Source organism: Gobio gobio (assembly GCF_949357685.1).
Source record: "Gobio gobio genome assembly, chromosome: 12".
NCBI classification, from domain to species: Eukaryota; Metazoa; Chordata; class Actinopteri; order Cypriniformes; family Gobionidae; genus Gobio; species Gobio gobio.
The window spans coordinates 24046205-24064395 of record NC_137105.1 but is presented as its reverse complement, the minus strand read 5'-3'; the positions used below and the strand labels follow the sequence as shown (position 1 = coordinate 24064395).

The following is an 18191-nucleotide window of genomic DNA, read 5'->3' as shown; positions in this document are numbered from 1 at the left end:
TTTTTAAAATATTTGAATTGTTTGCTTAATTTCATTTAGTGGCAAGACATTTTTTTTGTCTAAATAAAAAGAAAGAAAAAAAATAATTTAAGATGTTTTGAAAGAACTTGCTGAAATCTTGTCTTCTACCTGCAGATGTCCCGTAAGGCCTATTTCACAGGAGATGGCTATCTGGGCTCTACAGCTAAAATCTCACCATTCCAGTCTTTTGAAGGAGGACTAAACTTCAGAACACTACAGTCCAATGGACTCCTATTCTACCACAGAGATGGGGTATAGTCTTTTTAGTTACTGTGTTTTACAATGTATTGTTCCGTCTCTAACCTATAACTGGCGGGGAAGATAATCTTAAACCAAGAAAAAAAAAGAGATCAAAGGCTTTATTCAGACTGTTCTTGCTATGGGAAGGAGGAGATTGGGTGAATGTGTGTTTGATACAGATGTTATAGATAAAGCCAGTCTTCCTCTCTGTTCTAGCTGGAAGAGTTTTCTCTCTCATTGGAGAATGGTGCAGTGATACTCCAATCCAAAGGAACCAGAGTCAAATCACATAAGAAGAATTACAATGATGGACAGCCTCATTTCTTAGTTGCCTCAGTGACCGATCAGAAGTAAGTTGGTAATTTTTTACAATAATGTTAGAAATTAAAATACCGGTATGTTACATGTAAAATATTTTACAAATATTTTACCATGTAATATAAATCCATTTTACTTACATGCTATTTAATTTTAGTTGGAATAACAATACGGCAGACCATATATACAGTGCCTTTACAAATTTTCAAACCCCTTAATTTTTTCAAATTTTGTTGCTGCAAACTTTTGCTAAAATACTAAATTGTTTTTCCCACATTACTTTACACTCCACACTCCATAATGATAACTTTGTGACAGCTTTGTAAATTTCTTAAAAAAAAAAAAACCTGAAACATCAGACTTCATGATATGATATGATATGATATGATATTATGATACTTGAAACATATATTTCTGTTTATCACAGATCACTTTTTTGCCATTATGGGTTATGGAGTGTAGTTTGATGTGGAAAAAAAAATATATTTAAATCATTTTAGAATTTAACATAAACTGTGAATATCTCTGAATACATTTGCAAGATACTTTGTATACATTTTTATAAAAAACGTGTATTACATTATTTATTACATTATAAACATATTCCTGATGTGAAAAACTGAGCTTCTGCAATAATAGCATATATTGAGTATTCTGAAATTACAAAGACGAGGAAGACTAAGGGGCACAAGACCCTTTGTATTGGGTAATAAGGTCTCTAAATTTTTTTTTTTTATTCTTCAAAAAAATTGTTAGCGCATCTTTAATATATTGTAAGTGTTATTTATCATATTTTTGGTCAACGGTAGTTTTAATTAAAAATAATTTATTTTCATGATGCATCTTTTGTCTCATCTGAATTATTGTTGAAGAAAAACATTCAGCATTTTATCTCAAATGAAGTTCTTAAGCTAATAAGGTGTCCTTTATATATATAAACTTGTTACATCAACTATTTGTCCATGATCTCTTGGTAGGTGTGAACTTGTAATTGATGACAAAGACAAGCAGGAGAAGAAGAAGCCGTCTTCCACATCTCAGTCAGATAACGTTCCAAAGGTCTTCTACTATGGTGGCTCTCCTATGAGTTCCACACAGAATTTCACTGGGTGTATTAGTTATGCATACATTAGCAGGTATTACAGCCTTTTTCAAACATGTTTTTCCTCACACAATCACTACTGAGCTAACTGCTTGTGTTTTAAATGTACTGTGTAAATTGTGTGTAAACTTCCTTTTCTGACACACTCACTAATGCACTAATGAGCTGAATTACATTTCTTTTTGTCTGATCCTCTGTCATGGATTTAGATTTTTTTGTTTGTTGTTCAAGTATTGCTGCCTCATATTTGTAAAAAAAATTACAAATATAAGCCAGCATCCAATGTAAAAAGGAAGCTCTGCCCCAGACTCAAAAACTCTTAAATCAATGAGAGTCTGCTTTGATAGATATGATCCTCACCTTAATTATTTCTACTCTTAATGAGTACATTAAAATTATTTTACTCATGACATCTGTAACGTAACTGCTCTGAGACACGAAGGCTGAGGATCCAAACACAGCTTTATTAAGAGGGTAATCCACAATCATAGTCAAAAGTACATGCAAGGTCAAAACACAGGCAGACAGTCCAAACAAACAAAGACAACAAGGCAGGGAACACGGGCAAAGAGTAATCCAGAAATAGGCAAGAAATCCAAAAGACATGAACCCAGGGAGAATGTTCAGCATTGCAGTGTTACACTAGACAAGACTTTGCAGTGAATGACAAGGTGAACATAGTTTATATAGGCAGAAGAAATGAGGTTCAGGTGTAAACAATGAGTAATGATGAGTCCGGGCAAAGGATTATGGGTAATGTAGTCTTTGATAGAATGACAGTCCGGGGTGGAGTACCCTCTGGTGGTTATCAGAATCAGGGGAAACTCTCTGAATAGTTTACGCAAGTTAATGTACACTGCCCATCCTCCCCAAAAAGTTTCTGTTTGGATTTAAACAGGCAAATGTTTAAAGGGTTAATTCACCCAAAAATGAAAATTCTGTCATTAATTACTCATGTCGTTCCAAACCGATAAGACCTTCGTTCATCTTCGGGAACACAAATTAAGATATTTTTAATGAAATCCGATTGCTCTCAGGCCCCTCCATAGACAGCTATTTAATTAACACTTTCAAGGTCCAGAAAGGTATAAAAAATAGTTAAAATAGTCCATGTGACTAGTGGTTCAACCGTAGTTTTATGAAGCAACGAGAAAACTTTTTGTGCACAAAACCAAACAGAAATAACAACTTTATTCAACAATTTTGTTCTAGCCTGTGTCAGTCTCCTACACAGTTTCCGTTGTAAATAGTGCAGCGCTTTCGAGATTTATGGCAGCCGATGCTGTTCACGTGAGCACTACGATGCATGCACGGGAGCTTGCAGCGTAAACAGCGGAGACTAGCACAGACCAGAACGAAATTGTTGAATAAAGTAATTATTCTTGTTTGTCTTCGCACACAAAAAGTTTTCTCGTTGCTTCATAAAATGAAGTGTCTACTGCCTAAATTTTTTATGAAACATCCTTTACGTTGGGAGCATATCTCGATGCTTAAATAAGTAGGTAGCTCACTGAGTTTTGGAAGAGACCTTAAACAGCTCTCAACACATATTATACAAACAGCACTCAATGTCTACATGAATGACCCTTGATTTTGTCATGTTTGATTTAATAATATTATATTCAATAGGACTCGACTTAAGACTGTGGTTATTTATGGAAGTGTGATGTGTGATGCAGGCAGGAAAGAGATATAGAGCCAGAAGATTTCCAACGCTACAGTGAGAATGTGCAGGTGTCGCTACAGGATTGCCCCGTAGAAAGACCCCCTGCTGCTCTGCTCAATAAAGACAGCAGAGACTCCTCTAGACGAAATCCAGGACACTCCCGCAAGGTGCAACATACCAGCACACACAGTTGCATGAATACCCTGTGCAATTACAGTTATACACCTAAACATATCGTTGTCTCACAGGTGGGCAGGGATGAGTCACATGGCTTAAAGAGTAATCCTTTGGACGTTCCAGAGATAGAGGCTGCTCCCTGTTACCTGTCCTCCCGCCCACGAGTGACCCGCCACGCCTACCACTATGGCGGTTCAGCCCACAGCCGACATGAGTACACAGGTGTTGCCAGTATTATCAGAAATGAGTGAGTATTGATGGTACAAAGTAGAATTAACTCTACATATGGGATAAAGTCACCAATTGTGCCACTTTGTGTGTGGTATTTTCAACCCCCGCTTCTTGGAAAAATGTGCCTGTGGTGACATTGCATGTTTCAAGACACTTTGAAATTTAAATGTCTAACTAGTGGCACCAAAATCATTAGCAATTTGATCTGAAACAGATGAACACAAATCTGGCAACGTTCTGTTATGTTTATTGTTGTACGTATCGCACCTCAGAAATGGTTAAAAGGTTAAAAGGTAAATTATTGCGTTTGAAATCACATACCCTAAACCCTACCCTACCCTACCTTAATACCTTTGAGCTATTTTGTTGTGTATCATGGGGTTTGGACCGAGCGCTCCACATTGCAAGTGAAATGCTGCACTAGGTGAGCTACCAAGCAAATTTACTGTGTAAGAAAAGTCATATGGAGCTGGCTGGTTTTACATTTAGTCATTTAGCAGACGCTTTTATCCAAAGCGACTTACAAATGAGGGCAATAGAAGCAACTAGAACAGTCAAGGGCAACAATATGCAAGTGCTGTAACAAGTCTCAGTTAATCTAACACAGAACAGATTAATATATATATATATATATATATATATATATATATATATATATATATATATATATATATATATATATATATATATATATATATATATATATATATATATATATATATATATATATATATATAATTTTTTTTTTCTTTTAATTTTTTTTAAATAAATTAGACAGACAGAAAATGAATAGAATGATAAGTGCTATTCTTGATTGGTCAGGTGCTGCTGGAAGAGATGTGTCTTTAGATGTTTTTTGAAAATGGCTACAGACTCAGCCGCACGAATTGAGATAGGCAGGTCATTCCACCAAATGGGGGTGGTCCAGGAAAAGGTCTGTGACAGCGATTTCAAGCATCTCTGGTATGGCACCACAAGGTGTCGTTCACTGGCAGAACGTAAGTTCCTGGAGGGTGTGTAAGTCTGAACAAGCGAGTTTAGGTATATTGGTGCAGAGCCAGTGGTTGCTTTGAAGGCGAGCACCAGTGCCTTGAATTTGATGCGAGCGGCTATTGGTAGCCAGTGCGGACTGATTAAGAGAGGTGTGACGTGCGCTCTCTTCGGCTGATTAAAGACCACCCTCGCCGCGGCATTCTGGATCAGTTGCAAGGGTTTGATAGTGCATGCCGGAAGGCCCGCTAGAAGAGCATTACAATAGTCCAGTCTGGAGAGAACAAGAGCTTGGACCAGTAGTTGTGTGGCATGCTCTGATAGGAAGGGTCTAATCTTCCTAATGTTGTGTAGTGCAAATCTGCAGGACCGGGTTGTTGCAGTAATGTGGTCAGTGAATTTTAGCTGATCATCAATCACAACCCCAAGGTTCCTGGCTGTCCTGGACGGAGTTATGGTTGATGAACCTAGCTGAATGGAGAGATTGTGATGAAGTGCTGGGTTGGCTGAGACCACAAGCAGTTCTGTCTTTGCAAGGTTGAGTTGCAGGTGATGTTCCTTCATCCAGGCAGAAATATCTGTTAGGCAGGCAGCGATACGAACACCAACCGTGGGATCATCTGGTTGAAATGAGAAGTAGATTTGAGTGTCGTCAGCATAGCAGTGATAGGAAAAGCCATGTTTCTGAATGACAGATCCCAGTGATGACATGTAGATGGAGAAGAGAAGTGGTCCAAGCACTGAGCCCTGGGGAACGCCAGTGGCTAGATGATGTGACTTAGACACTTCACCACTCCATGACACCCTGAAGGACCTACCTGAGAGGTAAGACTTGAACCACTGGAGAGCAGTTCCTGAGATGCCCATCTTCATGAGAGTTGACAGGAGGATCTGGTGATTAACTGTGTCAAAAGCAGCAGACAAATCCAGTAAGATAAGTACTTTGGATTTGGAAGCTGCTCTTGCCTGTCTCAGTGCCTCCGTAACCGAGAGCAGGGCAGTCTCAGTTGAGTGGCCACTTTTGAAGCCGGATTGGTTGATGTCCAGGAGGTTGTTCTGTTCAAGAAACGTAGAGAGCTGTTTAAACACAACTCGCTCAAGTGACTTTGCAATGAAAGGCAGAAGGGATACCGGTCTGTAGTTTTCTAAAAGTGCTGGGTTTAGAGAGGGTTTCTTAAGCAGTGGGGTTACCCGAGCCTGCTTAAATGTTGTGGGGAAGGTCCAGGTGTGAAGAGAGGTGTTGACAATGTGAGTGAGTGCAGGAGTAACAGAAGAAGAAATGGCCTGAAGGAGGTGAGTGGGGATAGGATCAAGTGGATAGGTAGTGGGATGATTGGAAAGGATGAGTTTGGAGACATCTGCTTCAGAGAGCAGAGAGAAGGAGGGGAGCGTGTGTGTGATGGCTGTTAAGATGTGTGTGTCGGTTTGTGGTGTGGAGAATTGGCTGCTGGAGGAGGTTTTTTTTGTAAAAAATGATGCAAAGTCATCAGCTGTAAGAGTTGATGAAGGAGGGGGGGGGGGGCAAAGGAGCGAAGAGAATGTTTTGAAAAGTGCACGAGAGTCAGAGCAGTTGTTGATTTTGTTGTGGTAGTATGTAGTTTTAGCAGTGGAGACATTAGTAGAGAAAGAAGCGAGAAGAGACTGATACAGGGTTAGGTCAGTAGTGTTTTTAGTTTTTCGCCACTTCCTCTCTGCCGCCCGGAGTCCAGAGCAATGTTTTGTGGTCATATCGTGGTATTGTGCATGGAAATAAGTTTTTATTAATCGATAATGGCCCGGTTTCACAGACAGGGCTTAGACTAAGCCAGGATTAGGTCTTAGTTCAATTAGGACATTTAAGTAACTTTTATAAACGTGCCCAAGAAAAAAACATTGCTGGTGTGCATCTTGAGACAAAACAATGCCACTGACATATTTTAAGATTTGTCAGTGCAAGATTCTTTCAGTTAAAATAGCTCAAACATGCATTTTAGTCTAGGATTAGCTTAAGCATTGTCTGTGAAACCGGGGGTATATGTCCCTGTAGTCATAAATTGTGTGCAAAGGAATTAAAGTTGTGGGTGTTTTACTGTCACTATTGTTCATTTCAGCTGCAGTCATATATTTGCTGATTTTTAAACAAAAATGTACGTAGAGGCACATATTTGCAATGAGCCATGTTGGGTATTTCGCAGCAAAAACTTGCTTCTTATTCACTCACCACACACCATCCTGCCAAATCAGTGGATATTGCCAGCCCAGACTCATTATAAAAACGTAAATGTGGCAACATTTTTGCAAAATGCAAAGTACGTTGCGTCGTGCACATTTCGCGGCAAAGTGAAATGTCAAGTGAGAGTGGCTCTTAAAAGCATGTTTAATTTTTTCCGGAAAAGAATGTGAATAGGCCTATGGCAACGTTTTATTACATTCATGTTTGTACGTATCACTGCAATTCTGATTTGAACTGTCCGGTGAGTGGTGCTAAAAGCTTAATGCTTCATCGCGTTTTAAAACACTGTACACCTACACTAAACCTAGGGCTGTACGATTAATCGAACAATAATCAATACCGAAATTCAGAACCTCTAACCGACCTATTTTTCCCATGCCGGTTATTTCGGTTTTAGTCATGTGACTCCGCCCCGTCAGAGATGTATAGTAACAAAGTAGAACTACTTCACTACTGTACTTAAGTACTAAAAGGCAGTATCTGTACTTTACTAGAGTATTATTTTTTTCTCCTACTTCCACTTTTACTTCAGTACATATTTTTGATGAGTTTAATACTTTTACTCCGATATTTTTTTATGTGCTGCATCGTTACTCGTTACAATTATAAAATGTTACAAATCATTCCATTCCAAACCCACATTACCGCGCATGAGAGAGAGAGAGAGAGCGCGCGCGAGAGTGCGAGAGACAGAGCGCGAGAGAAAGAGCGCGCGAGAGAGCCCCGCGAGCGCGCATTCACTGTCTTTAAAACAACACGAGCGTCTTGCGCTCAAATTGCTCTCTATTTGTTTACATAGTTAATGTGCACTGTGAAGTAACATATACAAACAATGAACAGCTGTATTTTTATTAGATTAACAAAGATTAATAAATACAGTAACAAATGTATTGATCATGGTTAGTTCATGTTAGTTATTAGTGTTTGTTTAATGTTAACAAATCAAACCATATTGTAAAGTGTTACAAACAAATCATTTACTCAGAACACCTCTTGAAATGAGAATATAAGTGTGCTTACCCCATTTTTTTAAAGAGTGGTTATAGTAAGATATAATCTTAATGAACTACAGTATTTTCAGGTTATTTATATGACAATATGTAGAAAAATTACCTACCAACATTGTGATTGTTCTTTAGCTTAATCATTTGAAATAATAAAAACAATATGATGTTCAAACTTTTGACTACTTTCTTTAATAACTACATAACACAATACTTGTACTTTTACTTTCAGTACTTGAGTAGTACATTTTAAAATAAACTAATATAGTTAAGTACAAAAAATAGCAATACTTAAGTACAAAAAATGTTGAATACTTTAGTACTTCTACTTAAGTGTGGTGCTTAAAGAGCACTTCAACTTCTACTCAAGTCACTTTTTTGATAAGGAACTTGTACTTTTACTCAAGTATGTGTCTCTAGTACTTTATACATCTCTGGTTACATCAGGTGCAGTTTGCAGGCACACAGAGAGATGCAGGAGTAGTTATATTTGTTTATAGTTGCCCAGAATCACTATAGTAACTGCATGTTTTACACAGGTAAGTTAACCCCTTAAACCCGAAGTGTCCCAGCCCTGGGACACCCCCCCGCGATTTTTTTTCGCGGGGGGGTTACTAAGCAACCACTGAATGTAATAACATAAAATAGGTACCATTTTAAAGCTTAGAATCTCAGCTTTTTAATGCATCTATCCATACTCAAAACGAGTGCTGAGTTATTAATCTAAAACGGAGTGTACCGCCCGAGGGCGCCACCTAGCTGTGACAAAAATTAATTGTCATATTTTTCAAAACTACTGCATTGATCAACACAAAATAGGTGTCATTTGAAAGCTTAGAGTCTAAACTTTACAATGAATGTAGCCATTATGATTATCTCCAAAGTAGTGATGAGTTATTTGCTGATAAAATGGAAAAAAAAAATCATAATTTATGGAGGGGGGGGGGGGATTATTATGTTCTGCCATGTGTCAATCACATCATACAGCTCAGATAGTCATGTGTCATATGTCATTTGAAAGGTCTCGTGGAGCAGAATACAACAAGCCTAATTGTTTTGGGCTTTGACTAAACTTTTAGCGAGTTTTTGTAAGTTAAGTCCTGCAAGACCCATATGTAAATAATATACTGATGCAGCATTCATGTGGCGTTTTTCGCTTGTAACTTCATGAAACGTGGAAAATGGCACATCATTATTTACAGCAGATTCTCACGATTAAAAAGAGCCCAACGTCACCATAATCTGTCTTATAGATCTATAGATATCCCTCGTTGAAATATGGCACACAGAAAACCTCACAGGAGTACATGAGCGGAGTACAAAAATAGCAGTTGCTTAGACTTGGCGTTTTTGCTGGTGACACATACTCTTAAATAAGCTATTGTTGCACTAACATCGCGTTTATCATTGTAACTTCGTGAAACGTCATTATTTACAGCAGATTCTCACGATTAAAAAAAGACCAAGAACACCACAATCCGTCACTCGAATCAGAAAATATCACTCATTGAATTATTACACATTATAGCCTGACAGGAGCACATACGCTAATAAACAGTAGCTTTAAAGTCGCGTTTACGCTTGTAGCTTCATGAAACTTTCTCCGATCGTTAAACATGGCACAACCTTCTTTGCAGGAGATTCCCGCGATTAAAAAGAGACCAAGGACACCATAATCCATTGCGTCGATCACGAGATATTCCTCACAGATGATGTGTTGATCAGTGCAGGTTGGCAGAACATGGCCATTTACGTTATATAGCAGCTAGAGGGCGCCCGGGGGCGGTACACTCCGGTTTAGATGAATAACTCAGCGCTCGTCAAGAGCATTTAAAAAATGATAGATTCATTGAAAAGCTGAGATTCTAAGCTTTAAAATGATACCCATTATGTGTTATTATATAATATATATAATATAATATACATAATATTGTAATAATATAATGTTTTATCAGCAGTTTCTCAGCATTAGATTGTCCAAATGTAATAATAATTTATATTTTCTAAAAATATTAAAAGTGTTTTAACAAAATAATACATACTTTTTGACTCTCCTTGCTATAATTTGAGTTATGAGTCTTTAAATTTGTGTATTTCTCTCAGAAAACAACAGTTTTGTAAATGTCAAGGACTGAACAAAAAGGCTACCTTTGTTCTAAATGCTGTAACTTTTGATTACTTTATGATATCGCCACAAAATTTGATCCAGATGCAGACCACATATAGGAGAACATCACCAAAAAAGAATTTTTCTGCTGCCCTATTTCCTTCCTGAGTTATTGAATGTTAAATAAGAAATATTTATAAAATTACTAGGAGTGTGGCCTCCTCCTGGGCTCTAGCGCATAGCGCCTCGCTACAGACATCTGCAGAGCTGCAGGCTGGATGACACCCATTACATTCACCAGGTTTTATAACCTCCGTGTGGAGCCAGTGTCCTCTCATGGACTCACCTCAAGTAGTGGCTGGTAACTGGACAGGCTCAGGTGTCTTCGCTTGCTCGCCATTCCACTCCACAGACTGGATACGTGCGATATGTTCCTCTGGTGTGCTTCTCCGGAAGCCCTGAGTTCCTCCAGCACTGCTGATGCCGACACCAGTGTGCTTGCCCGTTCGGTCAGCCCTCGTGTCTGGCTAGGCGCCCCATGTGCATGTATTTCCACTGTAAGCCTCCTTGAGCATGTGTCTTTCCCCTGGCAAGCCATTGCCACTCCTGGGGTGTAAAAATCTTCCTCCTTCGGCGGGTTACCCCAGAGTTCTTCCATATGCAGCCCCCTCGGGGGTCATATGTGTATCCTTAAGTCCCCCCTTCGGGCAGGCACTTGTTGCGTATTTCCACGTGGAATATGCTTCCAAGTGTACCTTGGCATTCCTGTGTTGAGTTGGAGTCCTTCGTCCGTACTAGTCTTACGACAGGGAACTCACACTTAGGCAGGGCACTGGATGACAGCCGAGTGGCGTGATTAAATTGAGACCCCCATTCATCAGTCACTGACGTTACTCGGAGTGACTGAACGAAAGGGAACGTCTCGGTTCCGTATATGTTACTGTCGTTCCCTGAGGAGGGTAACGTCCCTCTGCCACTTCCACTGTACCGCTGGAACGGCCGGGAGTTCAGTCTCGGCTCCTCAGCAGGTAACATAATGCGATATTGCCAGCATACTTCCTTATATACCCACGAGGTAAGGCGGAGTTACGCTATAAAAAATTCCGCATGCCCATGGCATTTTATCGCCATTGGGCGCTTTTTTACATCTCGAAGATGATAGGCTTCTAAGCAAAACCCCCATTCGTCAGTCACTGACGTTACGTTTCCTTTACAAGAGTTACATACGTAACCGAGACGTTTCATACTTCAAAATTCAGTGTAGCTGTCATTCCATGCAGGTTTTTTATTTTTATTTTTTATAAAGTTATATTACACTTTAAATATTGTTTAGACTCAATGACCAATCGTTGTGTAGTTAAATAGCTCTATTTTGCAAGTCAAAACGGGATAAACTAATAGAGAGATTTTCCCACTAGGTGGTGCGTAAGGTTAACATCCATCATAGGAGATGCTTCCTCAGGTTCAACATTTAAACCTTCGATGTCGATAGCATTTTAATAGTTGGCAAACATATTTTGCTCTGAACTGTTATATGTACGCCCCAATTTTTGGATGAAATGGTTTTAAAAATTTTCAGCACTGAAACACATTTTTATCACTCACCATGTGATAACTCTCAGACAGATTGTAGCCTAAAGCTTTCAGCAGCAATGTGTATTCATGTAATTGACAGACTGGGTGCACTGCAAATTCAAACAAGACATAAATGTTAATTATAAATGTTAAATAATAATAATAATATGATAAATAAAATGGTAATGTTAATAAAAACAAAATTCTCAGTAACTGTAATGGATTGCAGTTACATTTTTTTATTTTTTATTAAATGACGTAACTCTGTTACATCTAACTAGATACTCCCCAACACTGGTAATGATTGGTCAGATCGACTGTCAATCAAACTTCCAGCGAAGTTGTCAATTGCAGAAATAGTAAGAGTAGGATGGTACCATTCTGAACATAGCTACCGAGTTTGCATGCTAAAAATGTTCTGCTTGCATTCAAGTGGTGGAAAATAGCATGGCTCCTTGCAGCGGCCATTGCAAACAGTCAGTTAAAGGGATAGTTCACCAAAAAATGAAAATTACCCCATGATTTACTCACCCTCAAACCATCCTAAGTGTATATAAAATTAATCTTTCAGATGAATACAGTTATATTTAAAAAATGTCCTGGCTCTTCCAAGCATTTTAAAGGCAGTAAATAGCAGCCCAAGATTGAAAGCCCAAAAAGTCTATCCATCCATTATAAAAGTAATCCACACAGCTCCGGGGGTTAATAAAGGCCTTCTGAAGCGAATCAATGGTTTTTTGTAAGAAAAATATCCATATTTATCATGTTATACAGTAAAATATCTAGCTTCTGGCAAACCACCTTCCGTATTCAACGGAAAAAGCGTAACTGGCATGACAATGACGTCGGACGTAGCGTAAGCGTTTTTAACTGCGAAAGGCATTACACTTTCTTCGTAAGTTGAATACGAAAGGCTTAAAGGTTTCAATATGGATATTTTCCTTACTCAAACCCAAGAATGTCATACACCTAGGATGGCTTGAGGGTGAGTAAATTATGGGATCATTTTCATGGTCAGGCGAACTATCCCTTTAATAACAAGAAAACTATAGATGATACATAATACAGTGATGTGAAAGAAAGATTTTGGGAATATAGCCCCAAAAATCCTGGGGTTATTTGGGGGCTTATACCCCTGCTCCTTACTATGCAAATTCGTTATATTATAAAATGTGCCTTATTCACAAAACTCAGCACTGTTTGCCTGCAGTTATTTATTAAGTGATGCTTAAATGATGAAGAAAATCCACAAATGCATTGAAGTCAATTTTCAGCATTCAGAACCGTAAAGAGCAGTGGTAGAGCAATAACATGCAAGTATGCAAGATGCAATCATTCTAAGCAAATTCCCCTGTTTTTTCCTGCAGTTTGATCCTGCACAGGAATTGCATTGGTGAACGTAGCAATACATAACAGTGCTTTCTGTTGTTCCATCTCTTTTTTTAGATCTCACTTTTCTCTATCTCTGAAAACTCATTCAGCATTCGGTCTCATCTTCTACCTGGCTGACGAGTCTGAGGAGAACTTCATGGCTCTGTTCCTCACTCATGGAAGGCTGGTTTTCACATTCAGTTCAGGCCAAAACCAAGTCAGAATCCGATCCAAAGAGAAGTACAGTGATGGACAATGGCATGATGTAAGGGTGACTAATAAGTTCACTAATAAATGTAGAGGTGGCACATGCCATTTCTGTGGCAGTAGGTAATTGCACATATAATGATCACATTTGAATGCTGAGATGTTCAGTTCAGGTGTTTTGATTTGACAGTGTTGAAAGTAAAATAAGTTGTAATTATTTAATAGTTTGGCTGTTACAAGAGTGTCTCTTACAGACCTTTTATGTAACACTTTATATCTATCTCTTTCTCTCTCTCTGTAGATTATCTTTATAAGAGGTGGAAATATGGGCAGACTGATAATTGACGGTCTTACGGTATTAGAGGACAGAGCTCCGGGCGGAAACATCCCACTGCTTGTCCAAGATCCTCTCTATGTTGGTGGGGTGCTGCCTGACCAGGCTAAGAAAAACATTCAGGTATTTTGATTCCTCATTAACTCCCTTATACCCTCAGGTGCAGCAAATCATTCAAATTTCACTGAAAATGGATGGAATATCCTGATGCCTCACACTTTAACTTTATGTCTGTAAAAGGAAATATCTAGGGCCAGATTTACTAAACAGGGAAAATTAGCGCGAGAGCGCAATTCCAAAAAAGCGCAGATGGGAATGGAAAGTTCTGCGCCTTATCTACTGACAACACTCAAATTAAAGAACACAGACGCAGCTTGATCATTTCCATAATAACCAACGCAATCTACCAAGAGCAGCGCAAATTAGCGTCTGGTTTAAGAAATGCTTTTTTGAGGTTGGTAAATAATGGCGCAAATAGGCTACCAGCAAATTGATGAGCCTAAACTTTAGTAAATCACTTTGCATGATTCATTTAAATACTCTCCTCCCATAAATTTTGTGTTTGAAAGGGAAACTCCTACAAATGCATATGCAATAAGGTCAGCCGCAAAAATAACCCTGTCCACGCCTTTTCAGCTATATTTTTTCACTGCATGTCTTTAGTATATCCTGACAGTAGTGTTTTAACGCCAAAAGAGGGTTTGCACTGATGCAAGCTGTTAGTTAATCTGGCCCCTATGTGTGGTTACAGTTAAAAATAGTATTCACAAAGTTTGGTGCAGTTTTGTATGAAAGCTCTCACATTAACAGGCAAATAGGTTCTCTTCTCTGCTGACATTTTATTGTCTGGGGCTGGCGCCCGTCTGGAATGCAGGCAGCTGCACTGAATTAATTTCTAGTGTTAAGCACACACTTTAGCACAAACTTTTGTCTGTTCATAGTAATAGAGTATTGTATGCATACCCTTTTGAACAATTTCATTAGGACTTAAGGACTTATTTATATTTACTTAATTTCATTTACTTCTATTGTGACTTGTCTTTGAAATAAGTGCTATAAATATTATATACAGGGGTGCACATAACTGGTGTGCAGATGTGCATGTGTGGTAAAAATAAACAATGCGTAGCAGAAAATGTGGAGGAAAGCGCTTTTGAGTACCAACATTTTTGGTAGCAGGGACATGTTTACTTACTGGAGTAGGATTTTTCTCCATCTCTGGTAAGATAGCAATCATGAGTGTGTTCATGAATTATTAGTTGTAAAATGTCTTTCTAGTTGGCTTTTTCTAGGGCCCTATGATTTCCGCGATGCAAAGAAACGTGGACGGAATCGCATAATCCAGTCCATGAAATTCCAATGCTCCAAATAGCAATTAAACATCTAAAAGTATCTTTATTTGTACGTTTTTTGAGAGGAGTACCTTTCCCTTGTCCATGAAAAACTCACTCAAGATCTCAATCAAGCTGACTGACAGGTCCAAAGCGTGCGCGCAAAGAGAAATTGTTGAATATATATATTTTTTCCTATAGATATGGGTTTTGACTCGATGTGTGCCAAAATGCAGTCATTTTTTGTCCAATTCAAATAAATCATACATCCTTTTGAAGGTTTTTTAATAGAATTGTGATATAGTAGACTAGTGCCTGTGACTATTAAACCGTAAAAAGACTATTCAAAAACGAATACAGCATGTTCTGCGTGTCTCTGTTGTGAATGAATGGCGCAGACGCGTGGCTTCATTTACCACACGCACAAAAACACACTGAAGCACGTGTGAAGCACGGTTGAGATTGACTCTTGAAGGACCAGCACCACATCCTCTTGTACCATGTTTTGAAAAATAAATCTACCAGAATCTGGCAGTAAGTTTTGGGTGTTCATTTTTAGTCCATCTCCTATCCTGAAGTCAGTTTTGCAGAGATGGACTAAAAATGAACTCCCATAACTTACTATCAGAAGATGAATTTTTCAAACAGTGATACAAGAGATGTGGTGCTGGTCCTTCAATAGTCACTCTCAACCTATCTGTCTATAAAGTCTATATAGAAAAATCAGTATTCATGTATTGTACAACACTTCAGCTTGTGATTCTTATTAAGTGGGAGTCATTTTGTAGGATTCTTTACCCAACTTAAGTCTCTGAGATCCTGACACCTTGCACTTCTGGAGACTCCAGTAGGTTGCAGTTCTGGAAAATGGTGGCACTGGAGACTAAAGGGTTCCTGATGGTTACACACTTAATTCTTCACCTTAATTCTTAATTCTTTTGCAGTTAACGTGTCTTTTCTTCCCCACCTGTTTTTGTCTGACCATGCTGAACCAATGAGCATTTCACTGTCCAATCGTCATGCCTTAACTGCAATTTATAGTATTGTATTAGTATTGCATCCTTCTCATGGGCATTTTATAATTTATGACTTTTCAGTCCGAGTTAAATCTCTTTTTTGGCTCATTTTATCTGTAAAAGAAAACGTGTTTAATAATTATGCTCACCCGAATATAAGGCGTTTTTAATTTCCAGCCTTCATGAACAATTATATGTCACTTATAAATGATTAAATACAAAATGAATAGTAGTTATTAAGATTAATGTGGTTTGGAATTGTTAAAATGTGCCTGGAAAAAAAATATGATCAGAAAATTAACGTGCCTATTAATTCTGCACGCACTATACATAGTAAAAGAAGAACACTTATATGACTGAAAGCATTTGTCTGAGAAACATATTTGTAGTTTCTCAGAGAGGGAGAACAGGCTTCAGAATCTGCTGTTAAATATGTCTATATATATATAATTTATCATTAGATATTATTATCAACTTATTGTGCTGAATCTGATCATGTACACAAATTCTGGTTATCTAAGTGTGGTCTGTCAAAGAAGAAATTGTTTTAGTTCTCATCAGAATTTGTTTGATATTGTTTTATTGGGGTGACATGGACAGTTTGAAGGAGGTATGCAAGACAAAATTATGGGCCCAATCCCTTTTGGGGTTCTTTTTCTGAAGGAAATAAATAATTAAAGGCCACCTTCTTTGAATTGTTTGGTCAGCTCAGTCATTCAAGAATATCAAAATGATATGGCTGTTGAGGACGTGTCCCCTTCAATGTCTATAGATATTAAAGCAATTCAAAAGCAGTGTCACATGACAATATCATTCATTGACTTTTTATTCAAGAGTAAAATCTACCTCCACCAAAAATCATTCTTGACAAAAAATTCTTCAATTATATAAAAAAGTAATTATAGCATCCCTGCTGAGTCGCTAGACTCTTTTTGCTAGTGGTCTAGTGGGTTAAACCACTGAACTGATACTCAGAAGGTTCGATCCCAGCAGTCGCCACGACCAGTGTATCCTTGAGCAAAGCACTTTACTCCATTTTGCTTCAGGGGGATTGTCCCTGCAATAAGTGCACTGCTTTGGATAAAAGCGTCTGCCAAATGCATAACTGTAAATTTTATTGATAAATGCTTCTCTAATGTTGGAGATGACCTTATTCTGACCCAAGAAAAAAAAATATTCTGATCATGGCCTGTGTGTTTTCTGTAAGCTGTTTAGAATCAGAACTAGCAATGCCAGAATAGTGAATGAATTACCATTGATCTGATCAGTCAAACAGGTTTAGAAAATGGTCTGAAATTGTTTGCGATTCAGTTTGATTCGAACCCCGGCGCTACGTCATATTCTCGCGCATGCGTCGTGGAGGCACACACGGAAGGCAATAACAAGTTGGATAAAAGGTGTTATTTTGATTTTTTGCGCACAAAAACTATTGTCGTCGCATCGTAAAATGATTGTAGAGTCACTGTGGGGAGATGGACTTTGTAACGACGTTTTAACCTCTTAACAAGCGCCCCATTTTTGTGGAATTTTTTGAAAACGATATACCCAAATGAAAATGTCTGCAGCTCTTAAACCCTATGGTCTATATTCATAAACCTGGTCTTATTTTAAACTAGACACTTGAAATATTGCTACCCAAGAGTCATAATAACTCAAAGTAATATGGGAACAGAGTAATATACATGTAAGTGACTCACGTTTTTTGTTTTTTGTTTTCAATTAGGGAAAAAAATATTATAATTTAATGTTAAGAGCCTGAAAATAACTTAAATATAAAACTGAATGTCTAATCATGTCATGATTCAAATATGAGGATGATTCTCTCAGTAATGTAGCTTCTGTGAGCTTTTATGTCAAGAAAAGTCTAGGCGTCATTTCAAAAAGGCCATTTATTTCAGAACATTTGCTATTGTAAAGAGTAGTTTTTCATTCAAATAAATCTGCAATAAACTGCAATATACTACTAATTATAATGGATAAATAGTTACTGAAAAACTAAAGCAACTATTTACAGAGATTACAAAGTGTAAAAAACTCATTTAGCTGATAATAAGTGTCAGTGAGAGACAGCGCGCTCCACTGCAGTTGCGCCATGGAGAACGTGCAGCCAGCGCGCAAACAGTATTCACCAAAGCCTACTTACGCAAACTGCGCAAGATAATGCCTTTTGATTGGTTACTAAGTCCATCAATCAAACCTTTGTTGAAAAGGCATTGGCTGGGCACCGAGTGCCTTTATCCAACGAAAACCATGGGCGCAATGATTGACAGCTCACCAAGCCTGTAAGGC

The 18191-nt window shown here is 38.2% G+C and overlaps 1 protein-coding gene across 2 annotated transcripts in view; it reads left to right on the top strand.

Annotated features, from left to right (window-relative positions):
- The window catches only part of lama4 (laminin, alpha 4), a 186382-nt gene that overhangs the window by 152971 nt on the left and 15220 nt on the right, over positions 1-18191 (top strand). For both annotated transcript variants that reach the window (XM_079831493.1, XM_079831492.1), the window contains exons 29-35: positions 136-273; positions 478-611; positions 1557-1715; positions 3361-3514; positions 3596-3771; positions 13090-13279; positions 13523-13678. In XM_079831493.1, coding sequence (XP_079687619.1) covers positions 136-273; positions 478-611; positions 1557-1715; positions 3361-3514; positions 3596-3771; positions 13090-13279; positions 13523-13678 — 1107 coding nt within the window. The remainder of the gene's footprint in view (positions 1-135; positions 274-477; positions 612-1556; positions 1716-3360; positions 3515-3595; positions 3772-13089; positions 13280-13522; positions 13679-18191) is intronic.